General features: G+C 37.3%; 1 protein-coding gene across 3 annotated transcripts; it reads left to right on the top strand.

The window, feature by feature from the left end:
• The first annotated feature begins 461 nt into the window (after positions 1-461).
• On the top strand, positions 462-21,925 carry LOC306887767 (uncharacterized protein). Of its 3 annotated transcripts, none has more exons than XM_079445777.1 (7): positions 462-512; positions 3,196-3,353; positions 6,579-8,034; positions 9,155-9,596; positions 14,687-14,781; positions 18,938-19,368; positions 21,061-21,925. In XM_079445777.1, the coding sequence occupies exons 2-7, from the start codon at positions 3,198-3,200 to the stop codon at positions 21,586-21,588; spliced, it is 3,108 nt and encodes a 1,035-aa protein (XP_079301903.1). In that variant the 5' UTR covers positions 462-512; positions 3,196-3,197; the 3' UTR covers positions 21,589-21,925. The 3 variants fall into 3 exon arrangements, with proteins under 3 accessions (XP_079301903.1, XP_079301904.1, XP_079301902.1); XM_079445778.1 differs by having other exon boundaries at positions 493-512; positions 9,158-9,596; XM_079445776.1 differs by having other exon boundaries at positions 506-804.
• Positions 21,926-23,665: the final 1,740 nt, after the last annotated feature.

Here is a 23,665-nt window from a genome sequence, read left to right as displayed (position 1 = left end):
CGCCATGATCGAATGTCCATGAGCATCAGACTGAAAAGTCACAACCTTCCCAGGGCAATTGTTAAGGCATATAGCGACACCTGCTGATCGACTGGAGCCATGCCTGAACAAAACTGTGTCTCCCCACTGCATTTTCCAAAAAGCTGCATCTTTTTCTGTGGAATGAGTCTCTTGTAGAAAAACAAAATGTGTCTTCTGCCCCTTACAAAACAAAATTATACCTTTGCGTTTTACTTTGTCCTTTAGTCGCCTTGCATTCAATGAACAAAAAGATAAATGAGATTTTAGTGAAAACATACTCCACTGGAAATCACGGTGAACAAACAGAAAAAGTCACCGATAATAAATCTCACTCTTACCGGAGGTTAAACCTGCAGATCCCTCGATGACGCTTGACTTCAGGAGAATTCTATTGGCGGACTTGAAACGTGCTGCGGACCAATGAGATCGCGTTTTGTTGAGACGTTCCAAATAACATTTCTGACAGTTACGAAAGGAGAAGGCCATAATCGGTGAGTTGTTTATTTTATCCTACCGGAGCAATGTTTTTTGCGACTAATCCACGCCTATCTACAGTTTATGTACTTTAACAGTAGCTGTCGTCTCGGAGACTCGACTGGGGGAGACATTCGCGCTTCGCTAACGGGCGGATTCCGCCAAACTACCACCGAAGAAGCGCGTGCTGCCCTTCTTCGGCGCTTCTCTCTCGCTCGCGCTGTGTGTTCAATGTTTGAGCGCGACCAAGCACCCATAGCGGCTGCACTTCGAACATATAGCCATCAATAAACCAGTGGCTGTGACTCTGTAAATATATTTCTCACATATTTACCGTCGTTCAGTAAAAGGAAGTTGGTGCATCCTAAATGCTAGCAGGCCAGCAGAGCCCGCTAGTTGAGGCTGTAGCTAACTAGTGTTAGCTTTATTAGCTTCTGAGCGGCGCTGTGATCATTCTGCTGTCTCTCCAGATCGTCCAGCTCTAACACCTTTTTATGTGCAATAGAGAAACCCATGTAGCTTATTAGCCGATTTAAGTGTTTGCTGCAGACATAGTTATTAGTGGATGATTATTATTACTGAATATCTCAAAGTCTATCAATATCGGTTATTTTATGACAGAAACGTTTATGTCTGCGTTTTGACAATAACGCCTTCAAGGCCTTAGTGAATTTAAATTTTTAGACGAAATAAAAAAAAAAAAACACACAATATGCATTATAAAAAAAACAACAGTAATATTTTTAGTGATGTAGAAAGTTATGTAACGTTAAATGTATAAGAATAATTACAGCACAATATTAAATATTAAACTTTTAAAAATAATTTTATTTAAAAGCAGCTTAATGAATACTGTTGTTTCCTGTTATACACGGTAATATATTGACATTTGTTTGTGATGCTCTTCTGGTTTGATGGCATTTATATCGGTATTTATGACAATCATGACAATGATTGGGAACCAACAAATATTTATGTAAAAATGTGTGAATATTGGTGATAAAAATGTAATATGCAATTTATATAACGACAGTAAAAATATTTAGTTTCTGTTACAATTTAAGCTGTGTATAACACCTCTGGGGACCTACCTGATGCGGGGGTTTTTTATATTGTTGACCTGATATTGAAGTAGCTTCTTATAAAGAAAAGTCTGAATATTTGTGACAAATATTGGTAAAACCGATAATCTGTAAGTATTACTAAATAAGCCACCTGAAACATTATGTAATGACATAAAATATTGCCTTCCAGTAAAACAAGGAATCATTTTATATCCATTTTTTGTTGTGTTTGCATTAGTGATTCAAACAATTAATCGCATCCAACAAAAAGTTTTTGTTTACATAATATATGTATGTATACTGTATATTTATAAATTATACATAATAAATATACACATTACACACACTTATATTGTGTAAACAAATTGTTTTATTTTGGATGTGATTTAATTATTTGACAGCACTAGTTTGCATACATTTAGGTTATGTTCAGCTTTGCTTCTGTTTAACATTTAAGTTGCATGTTTATGATTGCCGGGATGAACTTGACTGAGTCATATTTAAGCTTGTTTTGTGACATTTCAGCTGTAATTATTTGGTCTTTTGTGCCGTCTTGATAAATTATGTGGAGTGAAACTAATGTGTGGCTTTGTTTTGCCACAGTTTGCACATCATGTAGCACTCAGCCCCCTCATGTTAACACCGATAACATGCTGTAAGGACATTCCACTTGCCATCTGCCATGGAATATCTGTTATTTCACAATAATCTTCCTCTCTTCCTTAAAACATTTCCATCCATCCTCTTTCTGCCTGTCACTTCACGGAGGTGTGGCATGCAGCCTGAATCAGCCCAAAAAGATCCACTCTCATCAATGCTTCAGTTTCATAGTTTTCTTTTTCGATAACGTCATTGTTTTCTAAATATTTGTCATTAAAGACTCTTTTTTTTTTTTTGACATAGTTGTATGTTATGCTCAAATCTCTTATGCTCACCAAGGCTGCATTTATTTAATCACAAATACAATACAAATAGAAATATTGTGAAATATTATTGCATAAAATAACTCTCTTCTATTTTAATATATTTTAAATAGTTTATTCCTGTGTTGTCAGAGCTGAATTTTCAGCAGTCATTACTCAAGTCTTACGTGTAACATGGTCCTTCAAATATCATTCTAATATTCAAGAAACATTTCTTCTTATTACCATGATATGTATATATTTTGAAGGATTTTTGAAGAATAGGAAGCTCGGAAAAAAAGTTCTGAAATAGAAATCTTTTGTAACTTTGTACATTTTTTTTTTACTGCCGTTTTTGATGAATTTAATTAATTGCTGAATAAAAGGATTAAGCGTAAAAAAAATACAACTACCTATAAAATAATAAAAACGGCCATAAGCTTTTAGTATAGGTCAAAAAACAAAAAAATAAAATTAATAAAAAGGTATGCATCTAACAGTCCCCTTTACCTCTTTTTGTTAAATGAATGTTAAGTGCTAGATATTTTTTAATGTCTTTATTTGAAAGGGTCCAGTGGGAGTGCGAGTAGGATTGCTGCAATTTATTTTTAGTTGTACATTCTCTGTTGCATCAAAAGAGGGCGCTGTTATTGGAGTCGAACCTTTTTACCCTTAATCAAATGTAAACTTGTATTATTGTTTTACTTAAACATATTCTTGTGTGTTTTGAGCAGCCATGGAGTCCTCTTCAGTGTACATGTGCTTTCCCTGTTATCGGGAGTTTCCCACACTAGAGGAAGTGCTTGCACATCAGATGACCTGCACCGCGGAGAACCCACAACTCCTGCCCAATCAGACACCTATCGAGGCTGCAGCCGCCGGTCTGCAACAGGTATAATCACATATCTACCAGCATACACAGTTCACCCCTAAACTACTTCAATACTTTATCTTTCTGATAAATCTCACAGGAAGTCATCTTTTTCCTAAGAATTACATGAGATGGATTTGTCAAATTCCTTACTCAGCATTATCTCTAAATGGGGTGCATTAACATGCAGCTCCTGAAAGCCTGTGAAAAATTTAATCTATTTTATTCCCTTAATACCCCTTGAACTCGTAACTATAATTATCCAAAATAGACTAGAAAATTTGAAGAGCAGCTTCCAGTAATCCTGAATGGTGAGCTGAAATGTAAAAGGATAATTTTGTAAGCGGATGGGTTTTTTGCGCAACTCCTAATTTGCCTCTTCACTACAGGGGGGAAATGAGGCACTTGAGATTCTGTCTTTTACGCTCTGATGTTGATGCACTTTTACTCTAGTTGTTATAAAAACAGTGAAGTTTGAATTAATGCTTGACTGTTTTTAGAATGATTGGAGTAGCTCTCTTCAAGCTAGTTATTAGTCACAGCTGAAAAAGACATTTGTCTTTCTGCTTTTTAAACAAGTTTCAAATCACCACTCAGAAAAAGGTGAATCAAATGAGAAAATGTGCCTTATTATTTTTTGCATTGTCATAGACAAAGCCTCCCACAGAACTATTTAACTATGTTTGTTTGTTTTATGTTCGGTTTTATTTATTTTTATTTTGTTGCATTAATTACTTTAAAGGGGTAATGAACTGAGAAACCAAAATTTCCTTTATCTTTTGAAATATATTGTAGGTCACTGTACTATAATAACATCCTCAAAGCTTTCTCGTTAGTCTAAAAACAGCTTATATTGAAGCCAGTCTGCCAAAATGACAGCTTGCGGAATGAACGACTGTGTGATGTAATAGTGTGGATACGTACCACCTCCACAGAAGAAAATCAACACCTGCTTCTACATCGCTGCTTGTTTAGCCCCACCCACCAATTTGCACATGTAGTGTTTACGAGAGAGGCAAATGAGCAGGTCTACACAGAAACCAAACGATAAAGATGCTGGTTGTCGAAAAAACAGTCTTTGCATCGCCTTCCTTCTGATCCCAACATTAGAAATTGGATGAACTTTATTTTTAATGAAGATACAGACCGCGTCAGTAAGAACTTGGTCATTTGTTCACTTCATTTTATCGTGGATTCGTTTACAAACAAGGCACAATTCGATGCAGGATTTTCAAAAAGATTGAAGCTAAAAGATTGAAACTAAAAGCTGTGCTGGCTATATTGGATCCGACAGTAAAGTCACAACTGTTTTGTGCGTGATCACTATTGATTTGCCTGTTAAACAGACCATAACCTAAATCACAGCAGCATCCATCTGTGTAGGATGTAGACTGTCAAACATACACAAGTGTTAGCCAATCATAGCAGTGGGCGTTTACTTCCGAGTCTACAATCCGCCACGCCTATTCAAACAAAGTGTTCTGATGAGGGTGGTTATATACAGGATAGAAAATAGCCTAGTACTTCTAAAGTATGTTTTTTATGTAAAAATCTTATTAACATTATAAGTGGACCTCAGAGAGCAGTACAACATTTTTATATCAATATTTTATACCTCATTTTCAGTATGCGATGATAACGCTGCTCCATAGCTGGTGGACAAGACTGGAGGCTGGAGCTTGTTATGTCCGTTCGCAGTGTCGTTGTCTCTTTGACTTTGTTTTTAGATCTCCATCTGCTCTTTTCTCATTTGAAACATCCACGCTGAAAATAGATACAACATAAGTGCATCTGTCCATCCAGTTTATGGATGTCCTCAGCCAAACCTCCCTGTCTCTCTGAGTCATCCTCTCTACTCTTAATACCCTCTCATCAAGATGGCTTAAGTGGGTGCTTAAACTATTTTAAAAAAAGATAGTATGGCGAACAAAAACCGTTTATGCCATGTCAGTTCAATGGGATGTCACAGCCGGTTGCGTCAGATGATTGTAACACGGACCCCCACGCCGTGCCCTTGGTAACAGTGAATGTTAGCTTGAATCGAGTGTGACACGAGCTAACTCCTTGAGTGGGTTTTTACACTCTGTGAGAGCTATCTGCACACGGGTGTTTCCTCTAGGTCACTGTGTCTGGAAGAAGTTAAAACTTGTTTGTTCTTTTTCAGTGCATATAAAATATTAAATGCCTTACACAATACAAAAAAAAAATAAAAAATACAGTCCACACGGAAAATCTGGGAATTATATATAATTTAAATATAGACAAAAAAAAACAAAAAAAAAAACAGACAATGAAGCGTTACATAAATTTTAAATATTCAAATCAATAATCAAATAAGCACATTATTGGGATTGATCATCTGAACTGCCTTGTACAGATGGTCAGATGTTTATGCATGTTTTACACGGAGACATTCTAAAATGTATGTTACATTCCAGCACAACTTTACAATTTAAATAGTTAAGATGTAATATTCAAAATAATGCTAAAAAAACTGTATATAATATATATATATTTTTTTACAAATGGCCTCCCTACAGTATAATTTATGAAAATTGGTTATTGACAAATAAGAATATCAATTATAAAGAGAAGTAAAAAATCTTTTAAACTAGTTTTAAATGCATGTATGTAATGTACTCTTTAAATTCATATAACTTTCAAAATTAATTGGTTTAAAAGGTTTAAATGTAATAACATTGAAAATCTTATTTATTATTTTCAAATATGTTTTTAAATATGTCATTTCTTTCTTACAAATATGAATTATTAATTCATCAATATTGAGTTTGGGGGGAGTTGCACCACATGACATTACATTACAATCAGAACCAACTTTGCAGGGTTACAGAAAAGCCAAATTATCTGATATTTTAAGAGACGTATTGACCTTGCAGTGAAGCAGTTAAAATATTTTTCTAAAAAATAATTCTATGAAATAATAAATAATAAAATGATTATGCCAAAAAAAAAAATATATTTTTTTCTTTTAAAGATACTTTTTTTTTCCCCCCTTTAGGATATCAGGACTTAATTTTTGGACTTCATGCTCCCCCAAAAATATTAAATTGATTGTATGTAAGAGTAACATTGTTAATGTATCTTTTTGGGGGAAAAAATAATATATTAAAAAAGAACATTGTATCATTGACCCAAAGTGCAATTCCAAACTTTTTATTTTGCTCTGCGCTTGTCATCGTTTGTCATGAGATTACTTGATGTGTATGTTTTCTTTCATCTCACTAGGTGGCGATGCAGGCTATGTCACTTCCCCAGATCCAGACTCAGACAACTGTTGATCTGTCATCTCTGCTAGAACAGAAGAAAACTCTTCAGGGGGATGCTCCACGTGTTCTGTACCAGTGCGCTGACTGTGAGGTTCTCTTTGATGCTCTGTCACTGTGGCAGCAGCACCGCAAAATGGGGTGTTGCCTTGAGACGGGACCGGGACCTGGACCTGGAGGAGAGCAGAGTGATGAAAGTGTTGCAACAGCAGACCAACCGCTTCCTACCCAGCAAGAATATCAAGACGCTGAGCAGGCACAGAATGCACACGAACAGATGGAGCTGAAAGAAGAGGGAAGGCAGGCTCAAATGAAGATGGGGAGCACTAGTCAGGTATTTGTGGCAGTTGGAGAGGTTTCTGAAAGAGTAGCGGCGTCTAAGGCCGTACAGAGAAACAGTGTCCCCAAAGAACTTCCGGAGACTTCAGTCTCCCAGGAAACTGTGCCTGTGGAGTCCTCAGCTGAAGAAAACAGTCCCGCCACAAGGCGCAGAGGGCAAAAAAAAGCTAAGCCCCCCTCCAGCCTGCTCTGCGTGGAGTGTGGGCAAAGCTTCAGCCTGGTTCCAGAACTTGTGACTCATCGTAAGAATCAGCACGGCTTGAAGGATGCCATACACCGCTGCATGGTTTGTGGAGAGGGCTTCCTCAACACCACTCTTTTCCTCTATCACCGAAAGCAGCACCGCTCAGAGGTGGAGGACAAGCCCAAGCAGGCTCAGCCTGCCATTCCTCAGCTCTCCACAGCCATGCTAGAGGCCCCAGGTGAGGGACTCTTGCTTTTAGCCACAGCCGGGGAAGGCCAGAGCCTAATGGAGGTGACCACTCTGGAACAAACCATAACTGAGACACCTGTAGCACATATGGAGGTTGAGCTGGACAATGATGGGATTGGAGAATCCGAAGCTCTCCAGACTGAGCAGGAACCTGCCGTGGAAGGCACAGAGATTTTGGTGGAAAAGATCGTGGAGATGGTGGAGGAGATGAATGAAGCAAACCAGGAAGAAGGCATGGAGGTGGTCGTTGATAAGATGCAAGGAGATGTGGAAATGGAAAAGAGCGCTGTGGTTGAGGAAATCCAAGGAGAGGTGGAAAGCAGCGCAGACATGGAACTTGAGAAAGCTCCCTCTTTGAGCAAAGAAGTCCAGAATTTCCTCTGCCATCAGTGTGGATCTGTTTTCACCAGCGACCAGGAGTTGGCAGAGCACCGCAGAAACGAGCACGGCCTGGAGGCGGCGTTGCATACTTGCGAAGAGTGTGGAGCTGAGTTCATGAGCACCACACAGTTCCTGTACCATCGCCGGGAGCATAAGAACGAAGCTGCCGGAGATCCACCTGCCGGTGAAGTGAAAGGCAGGCTGTACACTACTGCAGCTCCAGCTGTTGTGAAACATGGAGACAACGTGAACCTCGGACAACCAGGTTAGACTGAGTGCATGAAACGCAACACAATTCCAAAGAGACCCAACTAAGTAGGAAATCCATACTTGCTTTGTTTTTTGTCATGTCATTCCAAACCTGTATGACTTTCTTTATTCTGTGGAAAATAAATGAAGATATTTTAAAGAATGTTGATAAGTTAACCAAGAAGTTTTAGTTGCTATTGACTTTCATTGTATGCCCTTATGAAAATTAACCATGGTTTTACTGTAGTTATTAACTACAATGGTTCTGCTGCCATTTGTGTAACCACAGTTTTACTACAATACCATGCTTAAACTTTGGTTAGTGTAGCAAAACCATGGTTAATTTGTAGATACCATGGTTTAACTATAGTAACCATGTTTTTTTTTTGTAGCAAAGCCAGGGTTAATTTTCACAAGGGTGGAGACATTTCTCAAAATTTCTTATTTTGTCACATTTTATGATCCACGGTAGAAAAAAAGTTATGAATGGTTACAACTATCCCATAAAGTTAAAATGGTAAAGTTACTGATTAATTATGTTTAAGTACTGAAAGTACTAGATTAATTATTCAAAATCAGAGCTTTTCAAATTGGGATCTAGAGTCCATAAGGGGTCCATGAAATATTTTAGAGAAAAGTCACTTTTTGTTTCAAATTTAGTTTCGTTCTGCTTTATAAAGACGTCAGAGGATCAGATCAGAAACCATTATAATAATCATAAATATTTATAAATATTTTATATATAATGTATTCTATTTGAATATTTTAATACTATACAAAAGTAGTTAAGTAAAGTTTATGCTTGATGTAAAAAATAAATAAATATATATATATATATATATTGTTTTGTAGTATTATCGGACTCATTATTGAGTCACAAGAACATATGTACTCATGTATATATTACTGAACCCAAACTTTTGAACGGTAGTGTACATGGAAGTGGTAGATGCATTTTATTGATTTGTGAAAACAATACCTGCTAAATGTAACAAGATTGTGATATGGTTCATTACTTAATCAGCATTTCACAACGTTTGTAACGTTTAAGCCTGAAATGTATCAAATTAATCCGATATTACATGGACAGTCTCCTTCGTTTAGATTTCCTGTTAACAAAGTGTTTCTGTCTGCAGCAGCTGGAGCAGACGGCGCTATTGAGGCTCCCGCCAAGCTGAGCCGCGACTGGTCACGCACCGCCCTGCCCCACGAGTGCCCACATTGTGGGCAGGGCTTTACACGGCGCAGCCGTCTTCGTGAGCATGTGTTCCAGCACACAGGTGAGAAACTCTTCAACTGCAAAATTTGCAAAAAGAGCTTCCCGTCTCCGTCCAACCTGCTACGTCACAACCTGACCCACGGAGGATCCCGCATATTCAACTGTCCCCTCTGTGACAAGCGCTTCTTCCAGCCGACGTCACTCAAACGCCACATGCTGATTCACCAGGGGGGTGAAAGCCAGGAACGCAAGATCAGAGGCAGAGGAAAAGGCAAGGGACAATCAAGTGATGGGCGTCTGCACATCTGCCCAGAGTGCCCAGCCAGCTTCAAGTTTGAGTCCCAGCTGAAAAGTCACAGGTCTGTGTGTTTCATCCAATCTAAATTCATCATCATTTTCAGAAACAAAACTATAGATATATATATGTACAGTGCCCTCCACTAATATAGGCACACTTGATAAATATGAGCAAAGTGAAAATAAATCTGCATTGTTTTTCCTTTTGAGCTTTCACTCAAAGAATTCACTAAATTCTAACCTATCACTGAAGTAAAACAATTGAAAATGGGGAGAAAATCTCATGATGCAATAAAGGTTTTTCTCCAATGAATGTTGACCACAATTATTGACACCCCTAGAAATTCTTATGTGTAAAATATCTCTGAAGTATATTCCCATTCATATTTACATTTTTTAGCACACCAGGGTGACTAGGAACATGAAATTGTCAAGCCATGACTTCCTGTTCCACGGGATTATAAATATGAGGAACATAAAGGCCAAATTCCCTTAATCATCCATCACAAGGAGTAAAACCAAAGAATATAGTTCTGATGTGCAGAACAAGATTGTTGAGCTTCACAAAATAGAAAGTAGCTGTAAGAAAAGAGTTAAAGCATTGAAAATCCCTATTTCCACCATCAGGGTAATAATTAAGAGGTTCCAATCAACTAAAGATGTTACAAATCTGCCTGGAAGAGGACATGTGTCTATATCATCCTAATGCACGGTGAGGAGGAGAGTTTGAGTGGCCAAAGACTTTCCAAGGATCACAGCTGTAGAATTCACTGTGAGATCACAGCTGTAAAACCTAAAAAAAAATATATCAAACATCCCCTACATCACCACATTTTGTTCGGGAGGGTTTCAAGGAAAGTTCTCCTTGCTTATTCAGAAACAAACAAATTCAGCAAATTCAGTTGTCAGATACGACAAGATCTTGAAAAGGGACTGGCTTCTATGGTCAGATGAAACTGAAAAAAAATCGATTTTTGGCAGCAGATGAGTTTGGTACAAACAGGGGGAAAAAAAAAAAGTACCCCATGTCCACGGTTAAATATACTGCTGGATCTTTAATGTTGTGGGCCTGGCATCATGGATTCTATCAAATATCAACAGATAAAAAATCAAAACCTGACTGCCTCTGTTAGAAATCTTATAATGGGCCGTGTTTGGATCTTCCACCAGGACAACAATCCAAAACAAACATCAAAATAAACTCAAAAATTAGTCTCTGAGCACAAAATGAATCTTTTACCATGGCTGTCCCTGTCCTCTGACCTGAACCCTACAGAAAATGAGTGGGGTGAACAGAAGAGAAGTAGTACTAACATGGAGCTGTGAATCTGAAGGATCTGGAGAGATTCTGTATGAAGAAAATGGTCTCTGATCTCTTATCAGGTGTTCTCCAAACTCTTCAGGCATTATAGGAGAAAACTCAGAGCTGTTACCCTGGGAAAAGGATGTTGCAATAACTGGGTGCCAATAATTGTGGCCAATATGAACAAGAGAAAGCATTTATTTCACAATGAGATTTTCCCCCCACTTTCAATTGTTTTACTTCAATGATAGGTTGGAATTTTGTGAATTTTTTAAATGAAAGATTAAAAAGTATAAACAATGCAGATTTATTTTCACAGCCGCCTTTGCTCATATTTACCAAGGGTGCCAATATTAGTGGAGGGCACTGTATTCAGTGGTGGCCAAAATTATTAGAACACTATTGTTTTCACCAGCTAAAAATTGGTTTTAAGTCTTTATTTCTGTGTTTTGCTGTAATGTGTCAGTAGGAAATATCAGTTTACATTTCTAAACATTCATTTTGCCATTAATTGTAGGTAGGTTTCTTGAAGCATCTTGGAGACGTTACCACAGTTCTTCTGGATTTAGTCTGTCTCAGTTTGTTCCGTTCCTTCATGTCATTCCAGACAGACTGGATGATCAGATCAGATCTCTGTGTGGAGCACTGGCTGTTGACAGACAAAAATCTCACTGGGTTATTACAATTAATGGCAAAATGAATGTTTGGAAATGTAAACTGATATTTCCTACCGAGACACTACAGCAAATAGAAATAACTGACTTAAAACCAGTTCTAATTTAGTTCTAATCATTTTGGCCACCACTGTATATCTCTTCTTTTGTATTCCACAGAAGTAAGAAAGTCATAGGTTTGAAATGACATATGTTCATCCTCCTTTTTAGCTTGTTCCCAGAGATGACTGATATTTAATCTGACTGTAAATAGATGGAAAGGTATAAGTAGCTGGAGACGAGATCTTAAATAATCTCACGCTGCGCACAAATCCGATTAGGTTTTTAAATCTGATCTTTAGGAGCAACTGTCCGCTCTGTCATTTAGAAAGTGATGAAATTGGATCCATTTGTTCAGACAGTGTAGTCAGTATCCGGTGCATCAACAGGGGTTGTTGTAGTAATGATGTGAGCTTCAGCATGTTGCCAGACTTTCTCAAACAACTCCAATAGCTGTCAGTGTGGGAAGAAGAGGACGGAAAACTGCCTCTTCTGCTGTCTATCATGACATCTCGCTGCGGTGCTGAACTACGAGGCGCGTGAGAGAACAGATGAGTTTTGTGTGTATACCTAAAGAGTGAGTTAAAATGATGTATACAGCTGTAAGCATAGAAAGCATTACATGTATTTTTGTGTGTGACAGGTTTGAGTCAGATATACCAAAAAAATCGATTTTTGCTGCTTGTCTGAGCAAAGGGCCTGATGCCAGATTCATTTGAGCGGGAACTTGAGATGACACCGGACTAATCAGAGAATGTTTCTGTTGGTTAACAAGCTCTATTTGTGCCCTTCCATGTTATGGTCCACGTCCCTACAGGTTTTTCTGCGCCGGAAACATTTGCCCTGTCAAACTGTACAACATCAGAAAGATGTCTGATTAGTCTCTAAAAGAAGTGATCAAAAGAAGTGATGCCTATTAAGTGCCTCTGGCATTTTTCATTTCCCATGCGATGTATTTAACAATGCCTTATTTTGGCATCCAGTCTATGTGAATCTTGAATAAATGAAAACAGGAGCACTAAACAGTCACCATAGACGTTAAGCATCTTGCTGTCATGTGGCTTTGCTTTTGACGATAGATATAATGCATGCATATGTTTGGGGTCAAGATTAAAAAATATAGATTTTATTCATTAATTTTTTCATCATGGATTCATGAGACAAGTGACAGTAAAATCATAATGTTACAAAACGATTTCTCTTTCAAATAAATGCTGTTGTTTTCTTTCTAGGCACCAAAGAATGCTGAAAACATGCATTATGGCTTCCACAAAAATATTAAGCAGCACAACTGTTTTTGCAACATTTATAGAAGAAGAAATGTTACTTGAGCACAAAATTTGATTATTAGAAACATTTCTGAAGGATCATGTGATACTGAAGACTGGAGTAATGGCTGTTGAAAATTCAGCTTTGCCAACACCAGAATAAATTAAAAAGTCGTGACGTATTGTCAAGTATGGTGACCCATACTCGAAATTGGTGCTCTGCGTTTAACCCATCCAAGTGCACACACACAGCAGTGAGTAGTGAACAAATCCACACACACACACACCCGGAGCAGTGGGCAGCCATGCTGCGGCGCCTGGGGAGCAGTTGGGGGTTCGGTGCCTTGCTCAAGGGCACCTCAGTCGTGGTATTGAGGGTGGAGAGAGCGCTGTACATTCACTCCCCCCACCTACAATCCCTGCCGACCGGGGACTCGAACCCGCAACCTTTGGATTACGAGTCCGACTCTCTAACCATTAGGCCACTACTTCCCCCTGTCAAATTATGTATTAAAATAAGCTAGAAACATTTATTTTAATTTGTAATAATATTTTATATTACTATTTTTACAGCATTTATATAAAAAAAAAATGCAGCCTTTGTGAGCATAAGAGACTTTTTTTGAGAAACATTTAAAAATCTTACTGACACCAAACTCTTAAATGGTGTATAACCTCATGGAATTTGATGAAAGTAACTAAGACACACACAGAATTGCTTAAATTACATTTTACACGTTTTATAATTTACATATTTACACATTGACTCAACCTGACCCTTGTAGAAAAAACCTTGATCAATAAAAATGTATAATTGTACATATATTTTTCCCTTTGTTTTTCACAAAGGAAATATGTGTAGAAATGTTGGAACGAGTAGAGAAGAGTGAATGTTTCCAGTACAGAAAAAATTCAAAACATGATGGATTTTCAGATTGAAATGCTTGGCATTGCTAGTTTTCTAGCAGAAAATGAAAAACATTCAGCTGGGTGAATGCTTCTTCCTTAATGATGGTAGTGTGAGATATGCCTGCTTCCCTTACATGATTGCAGTCATTTCCTCCTGTGTTTAGTGTCATCCGCATATTGACTACAATTGAATGTGCTGTTACTTACTCTGAAACGAGCTGAATTCTAAAGAAGTTCAATAACCAGATTTGCAGAATGCCTCTTTATAATATATTATGTGAGATTATAATGCTCATCTAATTATTTGAAACTCTATTCACAAAGGCCTTCATTACTGGATTTCTCATAATGCTCAGTGGCACAGGAGTAAATGCTGCATTAATACAGAGTTATTATCTCGGTACCATCGAACTTTCTTGATTTTCCAGAGCACTGATACAGCTAATAAGATCAGAATGCAGATAAACTGTTCGGTTGTTTATAACTAATAAGCATATGTCAGTAACTTACTGGAATTGCCTTCTTAATTAAAATGTCAATAATTAAAAAAAGAAATCAGGTGATATTTCTTCCTCCAGTCATTTTACTGAGGGCACTGGTTAAAGATGACACATTGCCACGGGACTGGAAAGTAAATATAAGCAGTAATTATTGATGTCAGGAATAATTAGTAAGGACCCTGTTGATTTTAATCCCATGTGAGTGGACTTTAAGACATTATAGAGTATGCCACTCTCTTGCACGCCTCAGTTTAATGACGTTTCTTTAACTCAAAGTTGACGCTGCATTATTTTCCGGTGATGGTAATTATACCTCTATGCGAGTATGACTGTGTGCCTTATGATATGTGGGTGAATTCAAACGTGAATTTTCTCACAGCGATTGTTGCTGGATTGGCTCCAGGGATTGCATGATGCAGCCTTTCTTATTCACTTCCTCTCTGTTTTTTGCTGTTCTAGACTTCTACACACCAGCCATCCCTTCCCTTGCAATGTGTGCGGGGAGGCATTTATACGACGCAAAGAGCTGGACCTCCACTCTCTCATCCACCAAGGTCAGCCTGCAGGAAACAATTACACACTCAGCCTTTTGTCATTACGAGCTCTCATTCACATGCCATTTCTTACATGCATGCATTAGGATTAGGCCTGGCAATTGATTAACAATTTAATCGAATTAATTAAACAATATGCCTATTAATTTAATTGAGCGCGTATCATTTTTTGCTTAGAAAAGCCCCCAAATGAAGATAGTATATCACTGTGGCAGACAGAAGCATATGTATTAAATTAAAAAAAATAGATATAACAGTAAAATTTAATATATTTGTATGAGTGTACACTCTTAAAAAAATTCTGGGTTAAATACAACCCAGTGCTGGGTAAATATTGTACAGAACACATGCTGGGTTGTTGTCAACCAGCAGTTGGGTTAAATGTTTAACCCAGCCTTCTGGGCAGTAACCCAACCGCTAAGTAAAAACAACCCAATTGCTGGGTTCGTCTGTATTTTACCCAGGGCTGGGTTGTATGTATATAATACACATTTCCACACATACACACACACACACACACACACACACACACATATATATATATATATATATACACATACACATCACATATACATATATCGTGTATGATATGTGTGTATATATGTGTGTAGAATTTTTTTTATATATGTGTGTGTGTGTGTGTCTGGACCACAAAACCAGTCATAAGTGTCAATTTCTCGAAATTGAGATTTATACATCATGTGAAAGCTGAATAAATAAGCTTTTCATTGATGTATGGTTTGTCAGGACAGGACAATATTTGGCCGAGATACAAGTATTTGAATATCTGGAATCTGAGAAATCAAATACTGAGAAAATCGAAATACTGAGAAAATAGCCTTTAAAGTTGTCCAAATGAAGTTCTTAGTAATGCAAATTACTAATCAAAAATTAAGTTTTAATATATTTACAGTAGAAAATTTACAAAATATCTTCATGGAACATGATCTTTACTTAATATCCTAATGATTTTTGGCATAAAAGAAAAATGGATAATATTGACCAATACAATGTATTTTTGGCTATTGCTACAAATATACCCCAGCTACTTAAGATTGGTTTTGTGGTCCAGGGTCAGATCTGATCTGTCAGAGTGTGTGTGTGTGGTCAGAAGCAAACATTAACCCACACAGAGCTGTGAGTCGAAAGGAGAAACTGATTAGGCCAATTAATATTGAACAGAGTATATATATATATATATATATATATATATATATATATATATATATATATATATATATATGAACAAAGCTACTGTTTGTAATAACTGTTTAACTTAAATTTTATAATAATTGCAGTAAATCAACATGGTTATCCCAAGTACACTCACAAACTCACTTTATTAATTGGCCTAATCAGTTTCTCCTTTCGACTCACAGCTCTGTGTGGGTTAATGTCTGCTTCTGACCACACACACTCTCTGACAGATCTGTCAAATGAATGAGCTTTCATCGATTTCTTTCAAGTAAATAGATGGGGTCAAAAGTCACATTGATCAGGATGTGCTGTGTGTGTATTGATAAGATCAGCTGCTGATCACTATCACCTCTGATCAGAGGCTCTTACACAGATCAGTCCGCTGCCGTAGCTGTTCTTCTCTTTAGCTGAACAGAAGCAGAGAACGAAGCAGAATAGATTTTTTATACAGGTGTAAATAAGGGAGTGCAGAGTTGCTTAGTAGAAGCTTTTAAAAGTGAGGCTGAGTCACAGCCTGACAGTTTGAATGCTCTGCATCTAAACATCACATCACCCGTGACCCCCATAAAGTGCTGTTATTTCTGCGCATGCGCTGTGCATTCTGTGAAATGTCTGTTTATCAGCCGCCTCCCTCTGATTGGTCCTGTGTAAATAAGAGGGAGCTTTTTGTGTGCTCGTCTTTGTGTTGCTCTCTCAGTCTCTAGCCCTCTTTTTAGATAAGGAACAAACAATACGTGTTTGTTTTTCTCACTCGATAAGAAGCAGAAGATTATTTTTGCTTGTGTGTGAGGGAACGTGTTCATAAACAAGTATTTCTCATGTCCGGTACATCAGAAGCTGGAGAATCTGTTTGCCTCTCCATTTCTTATTGTACGTAGATAAGCACTTTAGGATGCATTTAATATGAATTGGGTAAGTCAGCTACTTTTAACTTGCAATGTCTTCTGTTCAAGGAGAAAAGAGAGGAAAGTAAAACTAACAGAAAGAGGTGATTTTTCTCAAGGGGAAAAAAATGGTTAATTTGCATAACTCGCCCAACATGGGGGTAAACTCTGTCAGGTCCAGGGTAAAGCTGATTTGTTAGGATATATGTGATTTATTCATATTTTAATTTTATTTTTTAATTGAGCACAGGCACAGTTTACCCTGAAGCATCTCACATTTTACCCCATAGCTACCAATCTGGAAAAAAATTGTTCGCCTTAATAATATAAGGCACAGTTCAGCCAAAAATGAAAATTACCCCATGATTTACTCAACCTCAAGCCATCTTAGGTGTATATGACTTTCTTCTTTCAGACTAATATAATCAGAGTTATATTAAAAAAGGTTCTGGAAGAGCTTCCAAGCTTTATAATGGCAATGAATGGTGGTCAAGATTTTGAAGTACAAAAAAGTGCATCCATCTATCATAAAAAGTACTCCACATGGCTCCGGGGGGTTAATAAAGGCCTTCTAAAGCGAAGCGATGTGTTTGTGTAAGAAAAATATCCATATTTAAAACTGAATAAGGCGTAATGTAAATGTAATCTCTAGCTTCCACTAACTGTCATACACGTGTTCACAAGAGAGTGGCATTCCAGTGGATGAAGTAGGATTTATAGGTGTAGCGTAAACTGCGGTGAGAATATGCTATTCTTGCGAGAACCAAGTTTTGTACCGCAAAGGAAAACCAGTCTCCTCTTGCCTTACGTCAAAATCCTCCGACATTTTTATTTATATACGCCTACGTCCTCCATCATCCTCTGGAACACCATCAAGCTAGAGATTACAGTCTTTAAAGTTTAAAAAATTTATATTTTTCTCACACAAAAACATTTCCCGGAGCCATGTGGAACACTTTTTATGATGGATGAATGTATTTTCTGGGCTTTAAAATCTCGACTGCCATTATAAAACTTGGAAGAGACAGGACATTTTTAAATTGAACTCCGATTGTATTCGTCTGGAAGAAGAAAGTCATATACACCTAGGATGGCTTGAGGATCATTGGGTAATTTTCATTTTTGGCTGAACTATGCCTTGAATTTGTTTTAATGGTTTCATGCATTGATAATTCATCAAGATGTATATGTTTTTAGACATGGACAAATTAGCTTTGATATAAAATATATTTTACTTGCATCTAGAGAATTTACTTTTAAATTTTTGTTAAAAAATCCTTTCATCCTAAAAATGTCATTATTTTTCATCCCTCAGTCTAGTGCTGTATGATGATATAAATATGGACATGTGAACACAGTAGTAGTTTCCATCAACATATTTATACATGCGTTTTAGGACATCATTAAAAAAAAGCTGTATGAAAATGGCAAAAAGTGCATAAAATTTTAAAATGTGCATGAAAAAAGTGCTCAATTGAGGTTGACCTTAACTCTGATTAGAAAATATGCACAATAAATGTGATAGAAAACCTTTACTGAATAAATCCCTGAATGTAAAATCATGTGACTTTGTCTCAACACATCATATGATTGGACAGTTGAATAAACCAGCAGACCAATCCCACTGCTCACCTTCTCAAATGTTGTTTTAGTCTTTCTGAAAAGCCAGAGCCAAAGTCTCTCATTATAATGATTTGGCATAATTACCTCCCAGAACTGTCTAACACGATTGTGTTCCCACACATCAGGCATTCGCCTCAGAATGCAAGATTACACAACAGCGTTTGTTATTGCATTTCATCTACACACTCTAAGCGCAAATGATTTATTATGTGGGAGAAAAGAGCTACGGTGGCTTCCCCGATTGCAGCAATCCATTTTTATTATTGATCATTTGCACCAGTTTCCCAGGAAGTTACAGTTTAGTTCTCTCAAACACATAAAATGGAAACTATGCTTTGTTTGCAAATGTTTATGCAATATTCCAAATTTTCACTTCAGTTTGCCACTTTGGGTGGAAACATAGCTAGTGACACATCTTAACCCACTCTCAAACTCTCTGTTTTTGTTTGTAGATAAAGAACCAAAGACGTGTCCTAACTGCGGCTCTCAGTTCCTGAATCAGACAGTGCTGGACACACACCTGCAGCGCTGCACAGGGGAGGACACGGGCCGCCGCAGATATAAAGGTCAGGGAAGAGGCAAGGTGGGAGGTCAGCTGGAGTGTGATATGTGCGGCCACCGCTGCGTGACTCAGGATGGTCTTGACCTGCATCGCCTCTCCCACACGGGTCAGACGCCCCTGCGGTGCCCGCTCAGCCCCTGCAGACGCCGCTTCGCTTCCAGCACTGCTCTAGGGGAGCATCTCGTGGCCCACTGCTGTGGAGCATTAGGCAAAAGAAACGCCCCACGCAGATTCACCTGCGAGTTCTGTGGGAAGGAGTTTGCCTACGCGTCCACCTTCACCGTTCACATGAGGACACACACCAACGAGAGACCCTTTGAGGTATGTTTCTCTTTTTCAGGAAATGGCTCAAATATGTGCTGGTTCCAGAGTTAAGTTGTATTGTAATTTTTTATAAACTTTTTGTGTGAAAAAAGCTAAATATTCTTACATGTCATTGTATTTTAATATTAATATTATAAATATATTATCTACCATTCAAGTATGTGCCATTAGGATGTTTTTTGTTTGTTTGTATTTTTTATTTTTTTTTAAGTTGAAAGAAATTTGTTTATAAACTAGGGCTGGGCGATATGGCTGAAAACTGTATCACGATATCAGTGTTTCATATCGGTCGATATCGATAATTATTGATATTTTTTTAAGGTGGTACATCAAGTTCGTGGTATTACCAGTCTTGGCGGGGACGACGGTCTTGCATAATTTGCAGACGACATTTGGTCTGACTACGGTCAGACTTATAATATCCAAAAAACTGCCATACTGGCGAGCTGACTTTCTCTTTTATTTACAATTTCCTCGCTCGCTGCGGCACTCATTTTCTGCTTATGAAGAGGAATCCAGCAGACCAGCCAATAGGGTCTGGCTGCAGACGTGCACTCTAAGCCGCGCGTGCGCACTTAGACACGAGACAACGATATTGGCTGTTTTTTATTGATTTTATTGAACACATTTTTTATTGATATCGTTCACGTGTCTATCGCGATACATATCGTTATCGTTTTATCGCCCAGCCCTATTATAAACAAAAAAATGCATTAAATTGATCAAAAGTCACAGTAAAGAGATTTATAATGCCACAACATATTTATGTTATAAATAAATGCTATTATTTTGAACTTTATTTTAAAAAAATTTTTATTAAAGAATCTTGAAAAAAATTATTCAACATTAATAGCAATAAGAAATCAATAATATTAAAAAGAAATAATGGCTGCTAAAAATTTAGCTTTAATTTAAAAATAATAAAAAAAAAGTTATTTTAATTTGTAATAACAATTTACAATATTGCAGTTTTTACGGCATTTGTGATCAAATAATGCATCTTTGGAGAGCATAAGAATAAAGTACAAACATTTAAGTGTTATAAACAATCAGTGAAAATGATTTATCAACATAAAATTTCAAAATCTACTAAAATAGTGCATAAAATATATTTATTTATTTATTTATTAGTGATTTTTAAAGTTTCTATGTTGTAAATTCTTCATGCTTTAGAGGCTTTGTTATTATTATTATTATTATTATTATTATTTATTTATTTTGGTGATCAACTTTTTATTGTATTTCAGATATAAACAAAATAGCATCATTAGAACAAACAACCAAAGAAGAAGGAATGGCAGGCATATTGACAAGAATTTGAGAAAGAAAATAAACAAACAAACAAATAAATAAATAAGCAAGAAGAAGAGAGAGAAAAAAATAGGATAAAATAAAAATAAACAAATAAATACAAGGGTTACATTTCTCTAATCATTCCTTTATTTAATCAAATAAGGTGGACTTTAGAGACTTTATTAATGTCCAACTATACGGATAACTAATGTTGCAAACTATTACTTTTACAAAATACTGTAACATTGTTGCATTCATTTTTTTTTTTTTAATGAAATCATTTAATTTTTGCATATTTTTCATCTCTCCATTATCAGTGCAAAAATCTGAAATTCTTTTAACAAATCAATAGAGCCTCATTATTTTTCCCACATTCACCTCCTCCCTCTGTTTCAGTGCTCTCATTGTGGGAAGTGTTTCCGGCAGCTTCCACACCTGCAGGATCACGAGCGCATTCATAGCGGCGAGCGTCCATTCACGTGCTGGGTGTGCGGTAAAAGCTTCAGCGTAGCAGCGAGGTTAACAGAGCACGCCCGTGTGCATAGCGGCGAGCGGCCGTACATCTGCCCTCGGTGTCCCACCGCCTTCCGCTCACGACCCAACCTCGACAAACACATGCGTCTGCACGCCAACGACCCCATGGATCCTTCCGCACAGAACGCAGACGATGACGCAGCAGTGCAGACCATCCTCTTAGTACAGGAGTCTGCTTCATCTTCACCATCCTCCTCCTCATCCGCCATGCCTGTGGTCCAGGAGGGCATGCTGGTGGCAGAGGAAGGCAGCTCCTCTGTGGTCTTCCTGCACCCAAACCTTACCATGCCCACCATCACTATGCCAACTATCACAGTTCCCTCTATAAATGTAGTGGCGGGTCAGGATGTGCCTCACACTATTGAGGTTATCTTAGAGGAGACTGTGTAAAAACATAATCAGATGAATGCAAAGTGAACATGAAGAATTTTTTTTTATTTCTTTGTTTTTTGAAAGAGAAAGGCAGATTCAACAATAGGTCAGGACTTAACAAAAGTTTATGTGTGGATTTCTGAGAGATGCCTCGTTGATTAGGACTTATTTTGCAATATAGAAATACAACAGCATCTTTCCCTGGAGAAAATGAAATCACAAAGGTTTTTACGTATGAATGGCAACTGGAATTACACTTTGATTTTATCTTATGGTTTGAGTGTTTTATCTGCCTTTAATACAAAAAGTGGACCATAATTTGTGGTGTTTAATTTTAATAAAAAGCTTGAGCGTGTTGGGGTCTGTTACTGTTTCATTTAAAGAGATTTTGACTTTAGCAAACTGGAATGAAGTCGCTGATGAAGTAGAAATGTTCTTGTCAACTCACTGATGACTGCACATGAAGGTTTGGCCAGTCAGGGAAAAATAATTTTTGCTGATCATTTCGAATGAATTAAAGGTGCCATGTCAGAATTTTTTAATCATTTAATTTTTTTGTTTACTTCAGGGTTGTTACTCTAGTATTCTTGCACTCCAAACACTCCTCAGAATGGCCATTCCCATGTTAAAAAGAATTGTACTGAATGTGCTTTTGTAGCTTAGAAGTATATTTTTCCTTCAGTACTTGCAGGTAGTATAAAAGGCCACTTAAGTGTACTTAAAGAGAGTACATTTTCATGACTGTTTCTAAACGAGTCTTTAAAAAAAATGCTTTGTAACGTCAAATTACAAATGTTACTTTAAAGTACATTTAAAATAATTGTTTTAGTAATCTTGTCGTTGACCAACATACTAAAGCACATTTAAAGCACTTGATTTTTTTTTTATTTAGTTCAAATTTAAATATTTTATATGTACACATTGTAACTTAACAACAAATATATCTAAATACATGACATGCACGTTTCAATAGAATTTACATTAAAGCATGTTTTATTCTGCCAAAATGCTTATTAAAACATTAAGCCGTACACTTTAATCATATTTCCAAGAGAGTAGAAGTAATTATGAAATTACAAATTAAGAAATTGCTTAAAGTTATGCTTGAGTGGGTTGGCTAATTGCATGTAATATACATTTAAACTATAACACATTTATTTAATTCTAAATGACATGCAATTAAGAAAACATGACTCTTGCTGTAAGCTTGTATCTGTCAGTCATTTTGCGCGGTCACAGCTGGCAGTCCATATATGGGAACCGGAAGCGTTTTCGTGAGTTTGTTCGCGAATTCTTACGTTTAAACGGCTACAAATTTAAAAGTAATTGTTAAATAAAGAGACCAAAAAACACACAAGACTGTAAGTATTGCTAAAGCCTTTCAACGTTTGAGGTAGCTGAGAGACATGCAAAAACAGATGGCGTTTTTATTTTGCTTCGCTTTTTAAACGTGAGTAACAGTAAGATAATAATTTGGGTTTTTTACTGGGGGTAGTATAGATTGCGCTGCCATAGGGGTGCAGAACACAAAGCAGAAGCCAACCTAAAAAATTACTGTGATGCACAACTTTAAGTGACTTAAAGGTGCCATAGAATGAAAAACTGTCTTTACCCTGGCATATTTAAATAATAACAGTTCTGTACATGGAAATGACATACAGCGAGCCTCAAACACCATAGTTTCCTCCGTCATATGTAAATCTCGTGATTAAAAAAGACCACTGAAAAACATGCAAATCAGAACATAACACCGACTGTGACGCAACAGTCGGGATCACTACGCCCCCAACATTTGCATAAACCCGCCCTTGATCTAAGCCGGCCGAACCATCAGAAGCTCTGCAGGTATTGTAAATAAACAAGCGCGGGCAACAGCGAAAATAACAAAATAAATGTTATGTTCCAGGCCGTGCAGGGGGTGTGAAGTGCAGGGATGGGTTGGTGTCTGTATTCAGAAAGGCACAGAAAGCAAATAACGCGAGCCACTAAAGGGACATGGTTAGCTCCTTGCTAGCGGTAGCCTGTGACAGTACATAAGATTTCACTCTCAGTAAGGAGAGATGAGGATGATGGCGAATGACTTACAGATCCTGAG

Source organism: Barbus barbus (genome assembly GCF_936440315.1).
Source record: "Barbus barbus genome assembly, chromosome: 21".
Taxonomy (NCBI): domain Eukaryota; kingdom Metazoa; phylum Chordata; class Actinopteri; order Cypriniformes; family Cyprinidae; genus Barbus; species Barbus barbus.
The sequence above is the reverse complement of the archived record's forward strand: the minus strand, read 5'-3'. Positions and strand labels throughout refer to the sequence as shown.

Bases quoted from the DNA above. Each gene is read 5' to 3' on its own strand.
- LOC306887767 (XM_079445777.1), top strand. From the start codon at position 3,198: ATGGAGTCCTCTTCAGTGTACATGTGCTTTCCCTGTTATCGGGAGTTT. The intron at 8,035-9,154 runs GTTAGACTGAGT...TTCTGTCTGCAG, and splicing joins CGTGAACCTCGGACAACCAG to CAGCTGGAGCAGACGGCGCT. The intron at 19,369-21,060 runs GTATGTTTCTCT...CCTCTGTTTCAG, and splicing joins CCAACGAGAGACCCTTTGAG to TGCTCTCATTGTGGGAAGTG.